At 42.3% G+C, this 21,412-nt stretch overlaps 3 protein-coding genes across 6 annotated transcripts in view; 2 read left to right on the forward strand and 1 right to left on the reverse strand.

Annotated features, from left to right (window-relative positions):
• The window catches only part of tkfc (triokinase/FMN cyclase), a 30,175-nt gene extending 22,284 nt beyond the window's left edge, over positions 1–7,891 (forward strand). For 3 of the 4 annotated variants that reach the window (XM_061960589.2, XM_061960588.2, XM_061960590.2), the window contains 9 exons: positions 69–158; positions 233–349; positions 454–573; positions 667–804; positions 870–976; positions 1,043–1,149; positions 7,353–7,386; positions 7,463–7,555; positions 7,677–7,891. In XM_061960589.2, the coding sequence (XP_061816573.2) occupies positions 69–158; positions 233–349; positions 454–573; positions 667–804; positions 870–976; positions 1,043–1,149; positions 7,353–7,386; positions 7,463–7,555; positions 7,677–7,835 (965 nt within the window). In that variant the 3' untranslated portion in view covers positions 7,836–7,891. Of the gene's footprint in view, positions 1–68; positions 159–232; positions 350–453; positions 574–666; positions 805–869; positions 977–1,042; positions 1,150–7,352; positions 7,387–7,462; positions 7,556–7,676 lie in introns of those variants that run through there. The other variant, XM_061960591.2, reaches the window with a different exon arrangement.
• Positions 7,892–7,946: 55 nt separating this feature from the next.
• On the forward strand, positions 7,947–16,491 carry LOC133606533 (E3 ubiquitin-protein ligase TRIM39). The gene is made up of 14 exons (XM_061960587.2): positions 7,947–8,418; positions 10,381–10,519; positions 10,585–10,822; positions 10,914–11,098; positions 11,168–11,272; positions 11,337–11,432; positions 11,509–11,742; positions 11,811–11,958; positions 14,934–14,981; positions 15,052–15,078; positions 15,176–15,240; positions 15,318–15,428; positions 15,500–15,618; positions 15,695–16,491. Exons 2-14 carry the CDS (start codon positions 10,382–10,384, stop codon positions 15,942–15,944), a joined length of 1,764 nt encoding a protein of 587 aa, XP_061816571.1. The 5' UTR covers positions 7,947–8,418; position 10,381; the 3' UTR covers positions 15,945–16,491.
• cmasa (cytidine monophosphate N-acetylneuraminic acid synthetase a) lies at positions 16,442–21,389 on the reverse strand. Its single transcript, XM_061960592.2, has 8 exons — positions 21,025–21,389; positions 20,815–20,957; positions 20,580–20,735; positions 18,007–18,143; positions 17,842–17,936; positions 17,604–17,775; positions 17,350–17,515; positions 16,442–17,266 (listed from the first exon to the last, which is right to left on the reverse strand). The coding sequence occupies exons 1-8, from the start codon at positions 21,243–21,245 to the stop codon at positions 17,058–17,060; spliced, it is 1,299 nt and encodes a 432-aa protein (XP_061816576.1). The 5' UTR covers positions 21,246–21,389; the 3' UTR covers positions 16,442–17,057.
• Between the last annotated feature and the right edge of the window lie 23 nt (positions 21,390–21,412).

The following is a 21,412-nucleotide window of genomic DNA, read 5'->3' on the forward strand; positions in this document are numbered from 1 at the left end:
GTAGCCTTCGTCATTTAACATATTTGGTGACTTGGTCAAACTGGTGTGCATGCCGCTCTCTGACCCAGGTGACCAGCTCATTGTGTGCGTGAACAATCTGGGAGCGCTGTCAGGTTTGGAGATGGCCGTGGTGACGCGGGCCGCGATCATCAGTCTGGGTATCAACACTGTGGATTGGGTGACCAGCATGACGAGGCATGTCATGTTCATCCGTCCGTCGTTATGGTTACAGAAAACCGTGGGATGGTAGTCGCCAGGGTGATGTCTGGGTCTTTCATGACGTCACTAGAGATGGCTGGAATGTCGTTGACACTGATGACGGCCAGTTCGGAAATACTTAGACTCTTTGGTAAGAATTTGCTATTTTAAAATCACTAATCAAGTGCGATAGCATGAAGCTAGGCTAAAATTAAACAGCAGTCAGTGAGCTTGAATGACTCTAATCTACTGTAGATGCCAAGACCAGTGCCCCTGCATGGCCAAATCTCAGCAGTGTGCATGTGAGCGGACGCAACCATTTCACGGACGCCCCCAGTGTGCCCACAGGAGTGCACAGCGATACACAGCCAGAAGGTTAATTAATTTTTCGCCACACACATGCATGTATACATTTGGTGATATTCCACATGTGTTAAAAATATCACATGACTGATGGCTCTCTTCCAGGACCAAACGGTGCTGTGATGCGGGCTGTGTTGGGGAGGGTTTGTTCCACACTTTTGGAAAAACAGGAGGAGCTCAACGCTTTGGATCGTGCTTCTGGGGACGGCGACTGCGGGAACACTCACGCGCAGGCGGCCAGAGGTGACACAACACGAAGCAGACAACACAAAATATATACAACTACATTGACTAAAACTTTCACTTAGCCATTCGGGTGTGGCTCCAGAGTCACATAGTCCCCGGTTGCCCCAAGCAACTGTTATCCGCCCTCGCTAAATTGGTGCAAGAGAAAATGGGCGGGTCTTCAGGAGCAGTAAGTTTTTCACCTTGCTTAATGACGTCATAGTTTTTGCACACGTTGACTCGTCGTGCGTCTCAGTTGTACAGCTTGTTCCTCACGGCAGCGGCCGGTCACATGACAGAGAGGCAAAGCAGTGCTGCAACGTGGGCCGGTGCAATGCATGCTGGGATGCTGGCCATGAGAAGGTGGATCTTTAGCTCCAATCTATGTAATAATGTTTCATGAATATTCAATACGATGTCTTCAAATGCTAACATGCTGTAGACCGAGGTGTACAAAATCCAAGTTAGGGGCCATTTGTGGCCCGCAGGGAGGTTTTTAGTGGGCCATAGTTTACATATTTTCCCATCAATTTATTTTGGGAGGGACATAGCATGTTAATGAAGGGGTTGTCAAGCTGTCGATTGTAAATGTGACAGACATTGTGATTGACCGGTCAATCTTTTGGAGTTTACCAGTAGATGCCGAAATTATTAGGAAAAATAAATTAATGATCAAATGAGTGCACTTCCCTCCAGGAGAGTGACCAAGAGAACTGCCAACAAGCTCACAAATTAATCCCTAAACACGCCCATATGCCTCGTCGCTCCCCACGCACACACTACGCGAGCCAAAGTACCGAGCTCAGTCCCCAAAACCTGGACAATGCTGCTCCAGCGCACACAACACAGGCTCTCCCAGTATAACAACATGTCCACAAAAATCATATAGCTGCGGCGAGGCGTTAAGGCTGAATGACAACGCATCGACCATCTCCAGCCGTAACAACACTCCCCCTTTTGTCTAACCACTGTTGCTCGCCCACGACAGGAAGCCAACAAGCCAAATAGCGTTGCTGTTTTTCACAGCACCAAAGTACGTACTAAGCCCGATGAAGAGCCACAAAAGCAGAGATGCTTAAAGTGCGGCCCAGGAGTTATCTGTGGCACATGCCTCAATCATAATTGTCCTTTGGCAAAGAAAAAAACCCACAATTTTAAAAGAAAGCAGAATTGAGCAAAAGCCACAGTAAGTCAAAATGTTGACAGCAATAGGCCATAGAAACACAAATGTTTGCCTTTAAATACAGAATCAGTTTTTAAGCTTTTCTACAAAATTCAATAAAATACATATAAATGTCAGTGAGTGAGGAAGTGGGGTAGATCTTGCTTTGGTTCATGGCCGAGACCAAAGATCTTGGGCTCAAAAAGGTTGATGTTTACCAATGTAGGCAAACAAAGGAACAACACTAAAATGCACAAAACACAGTACAGTAATACATAATAAACTAAAAAAGCCCTGGGAGAACATACCTGTAGGCCTCCGCCAGACCGTATCTCCCAATTTAAGAATCCTTTGAAAATCAAAGTTCAATCAAAATCCGCTCATAAATTTATGATTAATGTTGCAAACTTAAGGCTGGTACACATGAAGATTTTCTAAATCTAAAAAGATTCCACCCATCCATCTTCTTTCGCTCATCCGAAGTTGGGTTGTGGGGGCAGCAGCCTAAGGAGAGAAGCCCAGACTTCCCTTTCCCCAGCTACTTCGTCCAGCTCTTCCCGGGGGATCCCAAGGCGTTCCCAGGCCAGCTGCGAGACATAGTCTCACCACTGTTTTCTGGGTCTTACCCGTGATCTCCAACCGGTCGTACGCACTCCGAACGCCTCCTCAGGGAGGCGTTCAGGGGGCATTCTGACCAGATGCCCGAACCATCTCACCTGGCTCCTCTCGATGTGGAAGAGCAGCGGCTTTACTCTGAGCTCCTCCTGAATGACAGAGCTTCTCACCCTATCCCTAAGGGAGAGCCCCGCGACCCGACAAAGGAAACAAATTTTGCCCGCTAAAAAAATTATTAACCTATAACAGAGCCCTCACTTATTTTTTTTATTTAACCTTTATTTAAACAGAAAAAATCCCATTGAGATTAAAAAACTATTTTTCAAGTTAATTTTGGCCAAGAGGCAGCAAAGTTACACATAAAATTACATTTGCTATCACATTACACATTAAAATGACAGGATGGTCATCAAATAACACAGTTACTGATAACTGAGGCAGCTTCAAATGCTCTCAGTTTTGATTTAAAAGTGTTTAAGGATAAAAACTCAATCAGCTTCCAGTCTCTTGGAGCATGGTCCAAGCACAAGGAGCTGCATAGACAAAAGCTTTTCCCCCAGCTCTGTGCAAGCAAAAGGGACAGAGATCATTGGATCTCAGTGCATAAGAGTCTGCACTTCTCTCTGTAATCAATGTACAGATGTAACTTAGACTTAGACTTAGACAAACTTTAATGATCCACAAGGGAAATTGTTCAACACAGTAGCTCAGATACAATGATGGAAAGTGTAAGGATGGAAAGGACAATGCAGGTATAAATAGACTAATATAGCGATAAAAAATCTAACATATATACGAATATATACATAATATGTGTACAGAATAATATATAGACATATATATTATATTATGTCTATAACATATATACAATATATACAATATACAATATATACAACACATGTACAATATTACAGTATATACAGTATACGTGACAGCAGCAGCAGTAAGAGGGCAATAGTCCCATAAGAGCACTGTAAATACAATTGTACCAATGACACTGTCACTCAGTGACTAGAGAAGGCCATCCCATCCAAGAGTACAAGTCACAGTTGTGTGTCATGGCTCTACAGTTTGTGACAAACCTCAAAGAAGCATGGTAAACATAGTCGACCGTCTGAATACAGAAACGAGTAGCATTCATAATCACCATAATTCATAGTCATCATAATCTAGCAAAGATAAAAATGTGGCACTCTTTTACATAAAAAAAAAAAAGTTTCTTATTACGGAAGAAAAAAAACAATTTAAATGTTTATTTATTCACCAGTTTATCAATAAAGGTTTAAAAGTGAAGGAGTTATCAATTAGAATGCCAAGGTATTTATATTCATGCACAAATTCTATGATATTCCCTTCAAGAATGGACACTACCGGGGGAGTTTGATGCACCTTCTTAATATTAGAACACAACATAAGTTTTGTCTTGTTAGCATTGAGAACCATTTTTAGATAAATAAGTGAATGCTGCAAAGCAACAAAGGCTTTCTGCAATTAACACCCATAAAAATGCATATTAGCATCAGAGAAACGTTGTTCTAAATCACTGATGTACAAGATAAATAAGAGGGGCCCCAAAACAGATCCCTGTGGCAACCCATATGAACAGTAATTTCTGAACAAAGGCCGTATTTAATAAACCGGGTCCTGTTTTCTAAATAATTTGAAAACCAAGCAACCGTATCTTTTGACAGTCCAATGCATTTTAAAATACATGGTCTACAGTGTCAAAAGCTTTGGAGAGATCAATAAAAATGAGGCAGAGTACCTTTTTTTTTACCAAGCACTTACTAATAATGACAAGGAGATACGATGGAGATTCTGTGATCCTGTTTGTCTGGGGCGCCGCATTGGGCTAAAACGATTTGGCCGGCTGCATACAAAGTAACTGTATATATATATATTTATATATATGTATATATATATGTATATATATATATATATATATATATATATATATATATATATATATATATATATATATATATATATATATATATATATATATATATATATGTATGTATATATATATATATATATATATATATATATATATATATATATATATATATATATATATATACATATATATATATATATACATACATATATATATATATATACTGGTACCTGGTACCAGGGTGATTAAAAAAGAATACGCCAAAATTATCACTTTATATTTCAAAAATGAAAAACAATAGAAAACCTAGCTTGAACACATGTGTTGTACATAACTTTGAGTATTTATTTCATGCTTTACAAGTGCTCAATATGGCCACCAACGACAACACGGACAACATCAAGACGATATGAGAATTCCTCTAAACGCGCCCGAAGATGTTGTGATCCACCATGTTGATTGCTGCTGTTAATCGATCTTTCATGTCGTCGATATTTGCCGGCAACGGTGAAACATAAACTTTGTCTTTTACATACCCACACAGAAAAAAGTCACACACAGTTAGGTCCGGGGATCTGGCAGGCCAAATGCAGAGAGTTAGGTCTTAAGCACTTCTTCTACCAATCCACCGCTGAGGCACGCTTTCATTCAGATAAGTTCGAACTTGGAGATGCCAATGGGGTGGTGCTCTATCTTGTTGAAAAACAAAGTCATTTGTATCTCCTTGAAGTGAAGCGAATAGCCAGTTTTGGAGCATTTTGAGATAGTTTTGTCCTGTAACTGTGTTTTCTTTAAAGAAAAAGGGACCATAGACCCTGTTTTGAGACACAGCACAGAAGACGTTCACTTTAGGGGAATCTCTTTGATGTTCAATTGTTTCATGTGAGTGACTTGTTCCCCAAATGCGCACATTGTGACGATTGATTGTGCCACACAAATGGAAAGTTACTTCATCGCTAAAAACGAGACGTGAAAAGAGTTTCATCATCTCCAGCATCCACTGAAGGTTCAAGGTTCAAGGTTCAAGGTACAAAGGTTTTATTTGTCACATGCAGAATACACCACAGTGAAATGCTTTTTTCCATGCTCTTCAGATATTGCGTACAGTGGGATCCAAACACTAGTTGCTGAATCTAATACACTAAATACAAAAAATACAACAATTTGTATAGCTCTGATGTACATTAATTACAAGACAATAAGTTGCACAATAAGTCCCAGTAGTTATGGGAGAAGTATCAGTACAAGTAAAAGTACAGTAGTCACATACAGTACCAGTGCAATATGAAATAGTATAACAGTATATACAGTATAGGAAGTAATAAATATTAAGGTGTCTACAGTTCTTTTGGCAGTTGAGTAGTGACACTCACAGAATCTCTTTCGCATCTCCTTGTCGTTATTAGTAAGTGCTTGGACAAGGCTATTTTTGTATGGTTTCATATGTAATCGTCTTTTTAACACACGCAAGAAAGTGGTTTGAGGGATCGCAAGCTTACAACTTGCTCAACGTGTAGACATGCGCGGGCTCCCCTCAGACGCATCGTGAATCTTCTCCACTTGCTTCTCTGAAACACGTGGTCTTTCAGGACTCTTTCCTTTACACAAGCAGCCAGTCTCTTTAAACTGTTTAACCCAACGTTGAATGCTCTTACGATGGGGTGGATCAATGCCAAATTCTGTTCTAAAAGCATGCTGCACCGTGACAATGGCATTTGTTTTGTCAAACTGCGCCTTATGTTGAGGAGTCACCATTTTGAGGGTAAATAAACACGTGGTCTTACTACAATTGAACGGCCCGAAAGGATTACATGACCACAACAGTGAAATTGTAACACAATAAAACTTGGATAATTCCTGTATCAAATGACCATTGATTCAGTCTATTACAATGCTTTAGAACTGAATAAATGTGTGATGATTTTGGCGTATTCTTTTTGAATAACCCTGGTATACATATGTATATATATATATATCTACGTACATCAACAACATGATTGATTTGCCTGAGTGGATGGATGGACAGGACAGATTTAAAAATAATAATATTTTTCTTGAATCGATTTTTGATTTTTTTTTTTATCAATTAAGAATCGTGATTCATTTGAAAATCTGATTTTTTTTGATACCCCTATGAATTGCTTAATACGCTACACTTCATTCAGCATCCATCCATCCATTTTCAACCGCTTATTCCTTTCGGGGTCGCGGGGGGTGCTGGAGCCTATTTAAAAAAGAAAAATGGACTGTTACAAAATCATGCTGATTGTCAAAGATTTTATAATATAATAATAACATAACACGTGTTAGTTCTACCTCAATGAAAGCTTTTGTTATTCTGGAAATTCATTGTGTTGCTCAAGTTAATATTTATATAGTGCTGGTATACACATGATTTCAGCCTTTCAAAGCTCCTCTTGGACCACCAATTCTTGACCTTGATATTTTTCAAATCCTAGTTACGGCCCTTCGTGCATCCCTACTTTTAGTGTCAACATTTTAACTTTTTCTTGTTACTTTACACCTATTTGCTCTCTTATTCTACTTTGAAATAGTATTTTTTTAATTTTGCTGTGGTCTGTGCTTTGGGCACCCCTGTTTTAGTAGTTTACTGAGTCGTAAGCCATCTGAAGGTCCATGAAAATTTAACCGACACAGCGACTTTTATTATCTCCAAGTATACATAACAGCATGACAAACCAAACGGTCAAGGATGTAAAGTGGAGGGACCATTTCCCAGGTGGTCAGTTAAATTTTTAACCACCCATTTTTCAGCCATTCATCCATCCATTTTCTGCCGCTTTTCCCTCTTGCGATTGAAGGTGTGTCGTTCTTTTTTCTGAATTTGGCCCTGAACATTTTTATATTAAAAAACATCTATGATGTCAACAGATATGGCGGCGCTGATCCAGGAGATAGAACCATGGTGAGTGACCACAGCTCCAGACAAACTTAAAATGTTTCTTGTTGCGTATTGTCATTAGGACTCAACCTGGTTTTAGTTGGACGCTCTGTGTCCTGCTGTAGACGAGCTGATGAAACTAAACACAGCACCTCCCGGTGCAGAGATGACCGTACTGCAAGCTGCTATACAGGTACAGTAAAACATCCTCGACCTGTTTTGTTTTTGATTGCGCAAGTGTGCGTCCCAAAAAAGAAACCTGCCTCTGCTGTTTCATCTGATTCATTAACAGCTTTTTTCTTCTCTCTGCCCAGAGAGCTGCTGCTGGCGCAGAATCCACTCGCAGCCTTGTGGCTAAGGCGGGTCGAGCCAGCTACATCGCCTCTGAGCGACTCACTCTCCCCGACCCAGGGGCCAAGGCCATTGTCGCCATTTTGAGTGCCGTATTTGAGGCGCTTAATGAGCAGCGGTAGTAGAACCACAAAGCAGAATTAACTTTGTGCATCAAATAAAGTTTTCAAGACACTGATTTTGGTAGTCTTGTACACCAAATGTCTACACACTCGGTAAACAGTTGATTTTATCATGAGTCCAAAGGAATGTCACGTTGAAGAAAATGTCAGATTTGACTGGACCAAACACATACACACACGAGCAATACACAAGGCCAGCTGACAATAACATAACCAATGAGCTTCTTTCATTCCTGTCCCGCATAAAGCCTCACATGTACACACATCCTTGCCAGCCCGCTATTATGACACTAAATGTTGATACAGGCAATTGCTGATACGTCCAACCGTGCCATAAGGTGTTAAGGCCAAAAGTGTTTTATTGTTTGTGTGTGCATGGTTTTCCTTCCTCAACCAGTTCGTCCACATTAAACGGGGAAGCAGTCTTACGTGGGTGTGGTGTGAGGAAATTCAAAAGCCTTGCACACCCTGATTCTTTGGTTAGCGACAAGCAGACCAGCTACAAGACCAGTGAGTGCCACCAGGATACGATCGACATACCTTAAGCCCATTCGGATGCCTGAGACGACCCGTGCAAAATAAGGTACCCGTTGTCACTCACATTGAAGAATGTCCAAGTGAAATGACACTTTGTTGGGCCACAAAGGGAAAACAACTGAACGAGAGGTTGTGACTAACTTGAGGGACAAGTTTAGTTTTTTTTACGGAATGTGTTCACACTCGAACATGTATTATCCTATTAGACAGGGCAGATTTTCTCCAAGTCCACATTTGTTTAGTTTCCAAATGTCTAAAAACCTGATGTGTACAGTGTATCTGAAATGTATTGTTTGTGAAATTACTAACCAACAACTACACACAAAGAAACTTTGTACAGAATGTAATCTTTGTGATGACATTTCGTTCCGCTTCATTCCTAAAATGTTCATTCTAATCAGATTTGTGGCAACAAAGCAGACGTTATATAATGTGTGTCTAGTTGAATAACAATATAGAATATCGTAGTGTATGCGCTCAGGGGCGCTGCTAGGGATTTTGGGCCCCATGAAAAGAATCTTTACAGGGCCCCCAACACAGTGTCATTATTTTTTCTGTATTATAATTTCATCATCATTAGGGGCCTCTCTGGGCCCCCCTCCATCATGGGCCCCTAGAATCTGTCTCCTTTACCCCCCCTTTTCGGCACCCCTGTATGCGCTAGGATTAGTTAGCTGCTTGTCATGTGTGAGGGGGGAACTCTTGAGGCACCCCTACTATCTAAGTCAGGGGTGCTCACACTTTTTCTGCACGCGAGCTACTTTTCAATTGATCAAGTCGTGGGGATCTACCTCATTCATATATATAATTTATATTTACTTATTTATGAAATATATGTTTTTGTTAATAAGTTAAAGGTGTTTAATGATAATGCAAGCATGTTTAACACATATAGTTAATATTGTTAATAAATTAAAGGTGTTTAATGATAATACAAGAATGTTTAATACATATAGTTAATATTGTTAATAAATTAAAGGTGTTTAATGATAATACAAGTATGTTTAATACATATAGTTAATATTGTTAACAAGTTAAAGGTGTTTAAAGATAATACAAGCATGTTTAACACATATAGTTAATATTGTTAACAAGTTAAAGGTGTTTAATGATAATACAAGCATGTTTAATACATATAGTTAATATTATTAATAAGTTAAAGGTGTTTAAAGATAATACAAGCATGTTTAACACATATAGTTAATATTGTTAACAAGTTAAAGGTGTTTAATGATAATACAAGCATGTTTAACACATATAGTTAATATTGTTAATAAGTTAAAGGTGTTTAAAGATAGTGCAAGCATGTTTAACACATATAGTTAATATTGTTAACAAGTTAAGGTGTTTAAAGATAATACAAGCATGTTTAACACATATAGATTCCTTTCTTTCATGAAGACAAGAATATAAGTTGGTGTATTACCTGATTCTGATGACTTGCATTGATTGGAATCAGACAGGGGTGCTAAAAACGTCCGCATTTTCGAATGGAGGAGAAAAAAGTCCTCCTTTCTGTCCAATACCACATGAAAGTGGTTGGTTTTTGGCATCTTATTTGTCCAGCTTCCGTACTCCTTTGTATACACTTTACAAGAAATACATTGTCGGCAAACTCCGTAGCTTGCTAGCTTGTGCACACCAGCTTTCTGAGACTGTTATTTTGTTAGCGCAACTGTGCAGTCGGTTTTTGGAGTTTTGACGACAGGTACGGCGCCAGAGTCTGTTGAAATAAAGTGTTTCTCGCCTTCCAGTCGGTAATTTTAATGAGCTGGCAGCAGCCAGCGTCATCTCAGAAGACCCTCGGGTGCAGTGAATGTCAATCAAGTGACAAAAGTGACGTCATAGTGAAGATTTATGATCGCTCATTTTTAGGACTATTTTTTTAATGCCTGCCTGGTGATCGACTGACACACCCTCCGAGATCGACCGGTAGCTCGCGATCGACGTATTGAGCACCCCTGATCTAAGTGCTTATTATGACCACATAACTGTCCTGTTTTTGCAGGATGTCCTTAAACACTTTTCTGGACGGCGATCAGTTCACATGTTCCATCTGCTTGGACATCTTCAATAACCCGTCTTCCACGCCATGCGGTCACAGCTTCTGTGTCACCTGCATCAACCAGTACTGGGACGGGGCCAAGGTGGGTTCTCCTACCTCCACCTCCACCTTCACATTCACATGTCCTCATTTGTCCTTCCTCTGCAGGAATGTCAATGTCCTCTGTGCAAAAGGACCTTCCAGAAGCGTCCGGACCTCCAGATCAACAGGACGCTGCGTGAGATCACAGAGCAGTACAGATCCATGTCTGCAGGGCATGGGGCGTTGGCGAAGGATAAGAAAGTACGTGTACAAGATGGCGCTATGCCCAGCGATTTAATAAATGAACTGACCAAAAGGCTTCCACGTGTTCCGCCCAAAACGTACCTGAACAGCAGGGAACTAGGTGAGTCGAGTTAAACAGACCATCGAGATCGTCTGTTTAATTCAGTCCCTAACAAAAATCCATGGCAAACTCATCACCTCAACACCCACAGTCACAACTCCGATGGCGTCTTCCGTCCCTAACCAAAGTCCGATCTCTGTGGCAAGCGGAGCCAGTGAAGAGCTTCCAGCCATTGCTTTACCGTCCCAGTTGTTTGGCCGAAGAAGGTTCACCATGAGTGGGGTAGCCAGCAGCGCAAACATTCCCATCTGCCAGATCCACCAGAGGGGCATCATGGTACCAGAATTGTGTTTTTTGTTCCACACGTTCACCTCTGGAACGCTCTCATTTTCATTCTGCGCTTAGATCATCTGTCTGACCGACGGGGAGTACATCTGTCCCGACTGTGAGGCTGAGGAGCATTCCAGTCACGACACGGTGAAGGTGGAAGATGTGTGGATAGAAAAGCAGGTGGGAAAGCCAAGCACTGATGTTAGGCACGGATCTGGTATTAATCGTGTTTGCACATGTGCAGGCCCAGCTGAAGGAGACGGAACAGAAGATCCAGGAGATGATCCAACAAAGACTCCAGAAGATTGAAGAGGTCCGAATATCAGTAGCAAACATGAAGGTGAGTCCTTGTCTTCTAGCTGAAATATTCAGTCTAATTTGGAAGCTTGTTAGTAATGTTGTGTATCTGGAAATAGCTAGCAGTGGAGCAGGAGACGGCCAGCAGTGTGTGCATATTCTCTGAGCTGGTGGCAGCCATCGAACGCTCGCAAGCGGATCTAATTGACTCCATGGAGGTCAACCGGAAGACCTCTGAGCAACTGGCAGACACCATGGTACAGCAGCTGGAGCAGGAAGTGAAGGAACTCCAACAGCGGGAAAGAGCGGTTGCCAAACTGTCAACTTCTGACGACTACGTACAAGGAATTAAGGTGAGTGGCGTCCAAATGATTTAGCTTTTTGTATTTCCGCGCTCGAAACGGCTGTGTATCGTTCCCAGAGTTTCCCTGGGATCTGCAGCATTCCACCCACCAAAGACTGGTCTGGCGTGTCTGTGGCGTCTGACCTGGGCACAAGCGCCATCTACAAATCGCTGGCGGCTCAGGTGGACAAGTTCCAGGAGCGGCTAAGGAGCGTAACCGAGACAGGTGCCCTCTCGTGGTGTGGTTAAGAACAAGTCTATGTCTCAAATAGAATACTTCCATCAGTACACTTTTACACCACTGTGTACACTTACCGGAAATGACGAGAGCAATATTTAACTGCTTCTTCTTCGCTCCTCTTTTATTGTGAATTGTTACCACTCGAGTCACTGCAGTAGTACATCAACTTATGACATGACTGCGTGGGTTCCCTCCGGGTACTCCGGCTTCCTCCCACTTCCAAAGACATGCACCTGGGGATAGGTTGATTGGCAACACTAAATTGGCCGTAGTGTGTGAATGTGAGTGTGAATGTTGTCTGTCTATCTGTGTTGGCCCTGCGATGAGGTGGCGACTTGTCCAGGGTGTACACCGCCTTCCGCCCAATTGCAGCTGAGATAGGCTCCAGCGCCCCCGCGACCCCAAAGGGAATAAGCGGTAGAAAATGGATGGATGGATGGATGGTTCTGTGATGTAGCTCTTAACTCAAAACACTTGTATCTCAAATCATCGTTACCCATTTAAATGAATTTAAATACATTTAATTGGCCCGACAAAACAGCAAGGGGTACGAGTAACATGCCTTTTAAAAAGGGGAAAACAAAGTTTTTGTGAATTAATAGTGTATGAAAAAAATGCAAAAAAATGTAGTACAAACACTACAGTAGTTTTATGAAGTAATGTAATTATATTGTACAGCATTTACTTAGGAGAGTGGACATCTACTGTACCTCCTTCCAGCTGCTTCACCTTCAAACACACCATCAGCAACTTTTCTATATTTTCATTAAATAAATGTCTGCCATTTATATATTATTTTAACATTCTTGGCTAGTGTTAGCCTTATTCTGCCTGAGTATGGTGCAAACTAGCAGTGATAAGCTTGAATTGCTTCGCCAAGTTAGCGACAAGTCCGGTCATATTTTTGATGAGTTCTTCCTTTATTTCAGGGCTTCTCAAATATTTTCTGTTACGCCCCTCCGAGGAAGAAGAAAACATTTTGCACAATCCAACCCCACACTCGCCACCGTGACTATAAATAGTATAACTTGAAAATTGTTATAAGTAAACCTCTGCAAAACATTGTAAGTTTATTAAGATTAAAGGAAACAACACACAAGCTTTTTCTCGTCTCCCACCGTGGTTACATTGAAGCCAAGTGCTACATACACTTCGTCATATTCTGGTACAGAAAAAAGCATGTTCCCTGAGGTCAGACGCTCACAATTTAAGGCATAAAAATTAGTCGAGAGACAGCTCTTAATTTCAAAACATTCTTAAGTTGGAGCACTCTTTAAGTTAAAGTATCACTTTATTTTCTCACACTGTGGTTTGCTTGTCAGCTGCCATTATTTCAAATAAGTCTGTCCCCCTCTTGCGATGTCGTTAAGATGGCAAATATTCAAGATGGAAGGTGTCCATCACTGCAAACTAACCATTTTGAGCATTTTAAGAGCAACATCTGGATACTGACAGTGATGTACCGTGTGAACACACTTTAAAGGGAAACTGCACTTTATGTGGAATTTTGCCTATTGTTCACGATCATTATGAAGGCATGACGATGGATGGATTTTTTTAATGCATTCTAAATATTCAAATAAACGTAAATAAAATTCCGGCTACAGTGGAGCCAATGGGAGCTCCACTATTCCACCCATAAAATCCAATAAATAATCATTTCAAAAGCGCCAACATTACTCAATTTCCATTTTGTGACTTGAATATTAACCAAGTATTAGCAGAGGTAAGTAGTAATGTGCTACATTTACTCCGTTACATTACTCAAGTAGCTTTTTGGATGAATTGTACTCGACAGTAGTTTTAATGTTACATACTTTTTACTTTTACTTGAGTATTTTTGAAAAGAAGAATTGCTACTTTTACTCCGTTACATTGAGTTTAATTCCGATCGTTACATTTATTTTTATCACAATTTATAAATATCGAATAAGGCGTGTAAAGACGTATTCTAATGTCAGCGACCCTGCTTTCAGCAGACACTGTCACATGACTCTGTTTCGCCAATCTGACATAAGTAGTAGTGACGTTTAATTCCATTTCACACCCATCAAACAAGCGCAAAGTACAGCTATAGGAAGCTGAAATAGGTCAGTATTTTTAAAGTATATGATAAAATAGAGATATGTACTTTTTCGATAAGTATCAGAATGTTCCCAAAGAAGACACTTTAATCACATTACATAATAATAATAATTATAATGGATTAGATTTTGTATCGCGCTTTTCTATTATTAGATACTCTAAGCGCTCACAGAGAAGTGGGAACCCATTATTCATTCACACCTGGTGGTGGTAAGCTACATTTGTAGCCACAGCTGCCCTGGGGTAGACTGACGGAAGCGAGGCTGCCAGTTTGCGCCTACGGCCCCTCCGACCACCACCTGTCATTCATTCATCATTCATTCATCATTCATTCACCAGTGTGAGCGGCACCGTAGTAAGGGTGAAGTGTCCTGCCCAAGGTCACAACGGCAGCGATTTGGATGTCAAGAGGCGGGGAGCAAACCAGCAACCCTCAGGTTTCTGGCACGGCCACTCTACCCACTACGCCATACCGCCCCATAACATGACATGACACCAGCATATCCCGGCTGTTTGAGAGAGCTGCTGAACAATTATTATAGATGTGCCCACTACTACATTACAGACTTACATCATTTATATAAAACCCTAATGGAAGTGTTTGGATGTTTTTAGGGGCTCTATAGGCATAATTTAATGGCTCCCATAGGCTCCAGTGTAAGTGAACTTTTGATATAATTAATTTAATATTTAGAATACTTTTTTTTTTTTAATCCATCCGTCGTCATGTCTTTCATAATAATTGTGAACGATAGGCAAAATCTTAAAAAAAAGTGCAGTTTCCCTTTAAAGTCGTACAAAAGTGCACCAATTGAGACAGAGTCATTGTTTGCTTTGTCACAGTTAGAGATCCACGTTCTGTACTACCTCTGCAGGTTTTATTGCCTCATTGCTGGAAGCCAGTCCAACACGTCCTCAGCCCAGTGAGTGTTGCGCACACACACATTTGCATGTTAAGATGCCTTCCTGACACGCATTTCTGGTTTTCTGCAGGGATGAGGAGGGTCCAGGAGTATTCAAGTAAGTCCCATTTATGAAGACCAGTTGACTAGGACTAAGATTCATGATGATGATGATGATACAGATGATAACAATGATGTCCTCCAATTTTTTTTAGCTGATGTGACACTGGACAGCAACACAGCCCACCCCAGATTGATCCTGTCAGACAGCATGAAGAGTGTGAGATGTTTTTGTCAGCAAGTTGACGGTCACAAGGCTCTGCGTGCTCATCGGATGTCTTGGTTTCTGCTGTGCAGGTAAGGTGCGGCGACCGGTACCAGCTGGTTCCGGACAACACAGACAGGTTTGACAGGGTGGTATGTGTCCTGGGGAGGGAGGCCATCAGCTCTGGGCGACACTACTGGGAGGTGAGTAGGAGTCAGTGGAGCTATGGGGGCGTGGGTGATTAGTTGTTAATGTATCCTCGCCTGGGTGACAGGTGCTTGTGGGCGGCAAGACTGACTGGGACCTGGGGGTCGCTAGACAATCCAGCAACAGGAAGGGCAAGATTGATGTCACGCCAAGTAACGGATACTGGTTCCTCAGCTTGAGAGACAAGTGAGTCCTAATCCATGAATGCCACAACTTTGTGTACATATTTATCCTAAAAAACGCCTTTTCTCCTTCAAACCAGGAACAAGTACGCCTTCCGCACAGAGCCCTCCACGGACGTCCACCTGAACCTTCGGCCAAACAAGATTGGAATATTTGTCGACTATGAGAGAGGACAGGTTTCCTTCTACAACGTGGACGCTAAAATCCACATCTACACCTTCAACGACAACTTCACAGAGTGTATCTTGCCCTTCTTCAGCCCGTGCACCAACAAGTCGGGAAAGAACGATGGACCGCTTGTCATCACGCCGGTCGACAAGTCGGACTGACCAATTGTTTCTTCCTTTTATTTCATATTCCTATTTTATCACTGTCCTGACATTGTTAGGGTTTGAGAGGGCTGATTTGCTCGTTAAAAAAACTTTTTTTTTTACACAAACAAGTTTTCGACTATCAACATTTTGATGGTTACTGTGGATGTGAAAATGTACATACCTCTGCTACTGGATAAGTGTAAATAAGTTTTTAGCTGTAGAGGAATGATGCATGTATTGTTGATTGAGCTTAATGTTAACTTTTTAAAAAGTGCAAATTTTGTCACATTTTGTTTTATGAAATGATTCACAACATATTCCTATCTGACATCTTGCTTGTTAAACGTTCTCCAATTGAAGCACATTTTAATGGTCTTTACCCAAGATAGGTTTTGTTATGCTTTTAACTGACGTTCTTGCGGTTTTCTGGGTGTCCAGCATGTGTCACATAGCAGTTACCATAGCAACGGCACTTTCTTCTTTGAAAAAAAAAAAGTTTATCATTCAGGTCAATAGTTCAAAAAGTGATTTTATTTGTAAACATAGATTATTAAATAATTTGCTCAGCAAATGTCAGCATTGAGGAATCTTTGGGAAGACAAACATGAAAATCAGTAATATATTGGCATTAACTTCATGATCACAATTAATTAATTAGCTACCTGGCATAAGCACCTGGCTTGAATATGAAACACCCACTGGTCTGTAGACCAGTGGGTGTTTCAAAACATGAACACAAAACTTCGACCAGTGACGTTTGTCAAAATTCAAAAAACAAAAACTAGCATTAGCATTTGGCTTAATTATGACACACTCAATGGTCCGCACCCATTAACCCATACAAATCACACCCACTTGTCCGCACCAATTTAAGAACTTTTCACAAAACTTTAACCAGAGACGTTTGTCATAATTCAAATAACAAAAGCTAGCATTAGCACCCAGCTCAAATATGACACACCCACTGGTCTACGCACACACACACACACACACACACACACACACACACACACACACACACACACACACACTATAATGTCTTCAAAAAACTTTAACCGGTGATGTTTTTCCTACTTCAAAAAACCTTGTAAGTGCAAATAGACTTCTGTCATAGTCCATTTTGAGATTCTACTGGGAATTGATGCGGTCACGCTTCTTCTGAGATTTGGCCTTTTCCTTCTGGAGCAGAATGTGCTCTGCGAACTCCTTGACGGCGCCGTTACCGCCCAGGCAGTGACAAGTGTACTTGGAGGCTTGGACGGCCACCACGGGGGCATCGGCGGGGACCCCGCTCAACGCAGCCAGGTTGAGACAATCCACGTCAAGCTTGTCGTTACCTAATAAGACATTGGCGGTGAGGATGCCACAGAATAAGGAGGCAATGGCGGCTTGCAAGTGATGGAAAATGGTAGCACCTTACCCATGTATGCAACATCCTTCCAATTCAGCTTCCTAGACTTCAGCATGACCGTTAAATCAGGAAGAGGCTCCTCCCCCACCTGAATCACCTGACAGCCTGTCCTCTTGGCCAGTCTATCCACCAACGTCTGCACCAGAGGGTCCTCTCGAGTGGTCAGGAGCACCACCTGCAGGGCAAGCACGTCGAGGCGGCATCAAATTAGGAAGACATAAACCACTTTTGGGGGTCGGCCTCAGTGCTTGACAGCTGACAACCTCCACTTCCTCTCGCTTCAGCATGCGGATGGCAGCCACGTCTCTGGTGTTGACAGACATCATCTCCTCTCCAGTCACAGAAATATAGATCTTGCCCTCCGTCAAACATCCCGATACATTACAGAACATCAGCTGAACCACCTCCGGTGTTGCCTGGCCAAAGTAGCCATACCTGTGAGACATTAACACGCATGTTAAGAGGCAGTCGTACTTAGGAAGAAAAAAACATGTTTGCAACCTGAGGACTCTCTGCTCAGCCACAGGCCAGTCGATGTCTACGTCGATGTCCACGCTGTACTCAGGAAGCATCTCGTAGTAGGACACCTTGCCACCCTGCACATTTAAAGGGCAAAGCTTGGCATCCCACAAGGTTCTGGCAAGTTTTCCCAACATGGCCGCAAACCTGCAGAAGACCCCGGTCCATGAGGAGCTCCTTGGTGGTGAAATAAAAGGAGCCATTCTCACACAGCTCGCCGTCCCAGTCCTGACGCCGAGGACGGTTAGCCGGGTCCACGTTCAACGGTTTGGTTAGGTCAGGCGCTGAAAGGAGAGGAAGTCTGCTTTAAGAATACTTTTTTCCCCCCAAGATGGCACCACTGCAGTGGCTGCTGTCTGCAGGAGCTCCATGCTCTTGTGTTTCCCCCTTTGTGTTTGGGAGGTTTCCCTTTTGGATCAGCTAATCAGGGCCGCACAACACTGTGTGGCACTTTTGTGGCTTCTGCGCTGCTTTTTTGCGAACTTTTGAAACTGCCTCGGGGGAGCCGTGCCCATGTTTGTGTCAAAGACCGCCTGCTGGCTCTCTGCCACACCGGAGTCCGTGTGGAGGGACCGGAGGAAGAGACGAAGCTGCTGAGCTAGCGTTCGACGTCGGGAAGGACGGGCTTCACGGAGCCCGAGCTGAATGAGCGCGTGTCGGATATTTTGGTCTCCTTGGACGCATTCTCGCTCATCCCCACGGACTGGAAATTGGTCAAGAGCTAGTGGGCAGCCTAGGACGGAGTCGGCTCTCTTGGTTGCTTTGTTGGGTCTGTTCTGGTCTCTGGCCGTGCTGTCTCCCCACCCCAGGAGACAATGGCCTATAGCACCGCAGAGGCCACTGATTTGTTTTGTTGTTTATCTATATATGTTACAATTATGTGCACAACATATATTTTTTTTTACTAATTGTTTTACCTTTGTAGCTTAATGTAGAAAATGTCTACCCATTGTTTCATACCAAGATCAGGGTTTCTCCTTGATTGCCAAGATGCCGGTGGCGGCGTGGTTAGGGAGGTAGCCACCATGACGACATCGTATACTTTGCCACAATATGATTTTCTATAAAGACGCTGAAAAACAATGTATACTGCGTACATACATTAAAAAAACAAATCTGTTATTAGTGTTAACATATATTTTATACATCGCTTTGCTCCATTTTCAATTGTTGCTGCTTATTTTACAATGTAATTTGAGAACTGTTCAAACATCTAGACACTTTTAGTGACTTTTTCTTTATTTAAAACGACTGGCAACAAAGCTAGCATCTTTTTCTGGTGTTATTATAGAATGTACTCCTATTTCTGTCCCTCGATGTCTGCGAGGAACAGAGAGCTGCAGCCAACCTGACGTCACACGTGCTTTGCGCTGCTGCTCCAGTTGGACTTTCTCCACTTTGAAGCCGTCACCGCCCTATTAATATTTGCATACTTTGCAGATGGCTGTTCGCGGGTAAATCTCGTATATATTAATGTACGTCCACGTCGCAAACGTGCTGCCTCCGCGGCAGACAATTCCGTGCATATTCATATTCATAACATTCGTTCTCAGGACTGGACTGAGCGCCCTACCTCCTTTTGCACTATTTCTTTTCTTTCCTTCCTATGTTTTGCATATTTACAAACTGTCGCACTGATACCGGAGTTGCTTTTAATCTCATTGTGCCTGTGTATAGTGACAATAAAAGGCATTCTATTCTATTCTGTGTTGCCTTTGTCGTCACAACATCCTGTTTCGGCAGGACTGTTGCAGTGGTCAGTCTTTTTTCGGCTACCATGATATGCACAATCTCGTTGCTGCGTTTTTCCCCGTTCCTTGCATTGAACAGAGAGCACAGTACCATGTCAAATTCTTTGTGTGTTACATACTTGGCCAATAAAGATGATTCTATATCTGACATCACCATACTTGCCAACCCTCCCGGATTTTCCGGGAGACTCCCGAAATTCAGCGCCTCTCCCGAAAACCTCCCGGTACAAATATTCTCCCGATTTTCAGCCGGAGCTGGAGGCCACGCCCCCTCCAGCTCCATGCGGACCTGAGTGAGGACAGCTTTTTTTCACGACGGGAGGACAACAGGGTGACAAGAACTAAATCATCCAGACGAGATAAATTGTATTATTATGTTTATCTTACCTAAAAATAAATATATTTATTAATTTAAAAAAAACAAAAAGCGAAATAAATGTTTACTATATTTTGCTAAAAACATCAAAATTAATTGTATTTTTATTTGTATTTTTTCTGACTCCTTTTTACATCCAGCCATTAGAATTATACATTAAAATAAACATATTTGAAATAATTAATTTTAAATTATCATAGTAATTCATTTAAAATGACCATATTTAATTATTAAAATAATTGCTTGTTTATCAACAACTTTAGCATTTTATTCATTACATTTTGAAGCTCTCAGAAGCCAAGTTATGTTATATTCCTTAATATTTATTTATGCAAGTTTGAAGTATCAATTATCTAAACACAGTTTTATTTGCATATTTTCAGGATGTAGAGATATATATATATATATATATATATATATATATATATATATATATATATATATATATATATATTAACCACGCCCTCAACCACGCCCTGCCCCACCCCCGACCACGCCCCCACCCCCCACCTCCCGAAATCGGAGGTCTCAAGGTTGGCAAGTATGGCAAGTATGGACATCACACACACAAGTACACAAGTTTGTCCACTTACAGTCCTTATTGACCTCCTGCCAGCGAAACTGGTGCCTGCGGACCACGGAGAAAACGGAGTCAAAGCCTTGCAGCATGATTAACTCCAATGCCTCCTTCAAGTGGAACGGGTGGAGGCAGGGGGAGGTGGCCTGGATGTTACACACTATGTCCACATCTGCGAGAAGACAAACACAGTATGTGTGTCAAAGGTTTTAGCGCTCGAACAAACGTGGCCTTGCTGTTGTCCGGCATACGCGGATGGTGTCGGACAAACTCCTGGATGGTGTCCAGCGATGAGGTGGAGTCCAGTGCGACTTGGGCGCTGCGCCGATGCACCTTGGCGCCCCAGGAAAGCGCCACCTGCTCGATGGATTCGTGGTCCGTCGACACCCACACGCTGAAAAACACAGGACGGACGTTCTAGCCCTTCAGATGCCATTTACGGTCACTTTTTTTTTGCATACCTGTCAAACATGTTGGAGTCCACGGCTGCGCGGAGCACCCATCCAATGAGTGGCACCCCGGCCAGTTTCTTGATGTTTTTCAGGGGGATGCCTTTGCTTCCGCCCCTCGCCAGCACGAGCGCGGCGACGTGTCTCTTCCCGTCCGTTTTGCTATGCTTGCCGCCGGCCTCCTGTGTGGCCCGATCGCCACTAGTGAGCAAACCTCTCTTTCGGGAGTCCATTGCGGCTCTCTGCTTTGTCTCCAGAGAAGCCTGACGGTTTTAGGGCGGTTTTAAGCGTCTGCAACTCGGTAGGTTGTACCTTGGCGTCGGGCGCTTCCTGGTTCTCCTCTTCCCCTCTTTTCACTGCAGCAAGTAAGGCATAGTAGTGCTCACTACCGCCACTTGCT

Source organism: Nerophis lumbriciformis, linkage group LG05 (assembly GCF_033978685.3).
Source record: "Nerophis lumbriciformis linkage group LG05, RoL_Nlum_v2.1, whole genome shotgun sequence".
Classification (NCBI taxonomy): Eukaryota; Metazoa; Chordata; class Actinopteri; order Syngnathiformes; family Syngnathidae; genus Nerophis; species Nerophis lumbriciformis.

Excerpts from the sequence above, each read along its gene's own strand:
- LOC133606533 (XM_061960587.2), top strand. The coding sequence starts at position 10,382 with ATGTCCTTAAACACTTTTCTGGACGGCGATCAGTTCACATGTTCCATC. Across the intron at positions 11,433-11,508 it reads TATCAGTAGCAAACATGAAG|CTAGCAGTGGAGCAGGAGAC; the intron begins GTGAGTCCTTGT and ends ATCTGGAAATAG. Across the intron at positions 15,429-15,499 it reads CTGGGCGACACTACTGGGAG|GTGCTTGTGGGCGGCAAGAC; the intron begins GTGAGTAGGAGT and ends CCTGGGTGACAG.
- cmasa (XM_061960592.2), bottom strand. The coding sequence starts at position 21,245 with ATGGACTCCCGAAAGAGAGGTTTGCTCACTAGTGGCGATCGGGCCACA. Across the intron at positions 17,937-18,006 it reads TGGACCGGGGTCTTCTGCAG|GGTGGCAAGGTGTCCTACTA; the intron begins GTTTGCGGCCAT and ends TTAAATGTGCAG. Across the intron at positions 17,776-17,841 it reads GCTGAGCAGAGAGTCCTCAG|GTATGGCTACTTTGGCCAGG; the intron begins GTTGCAAACATG and ends AATGTCTCACAG.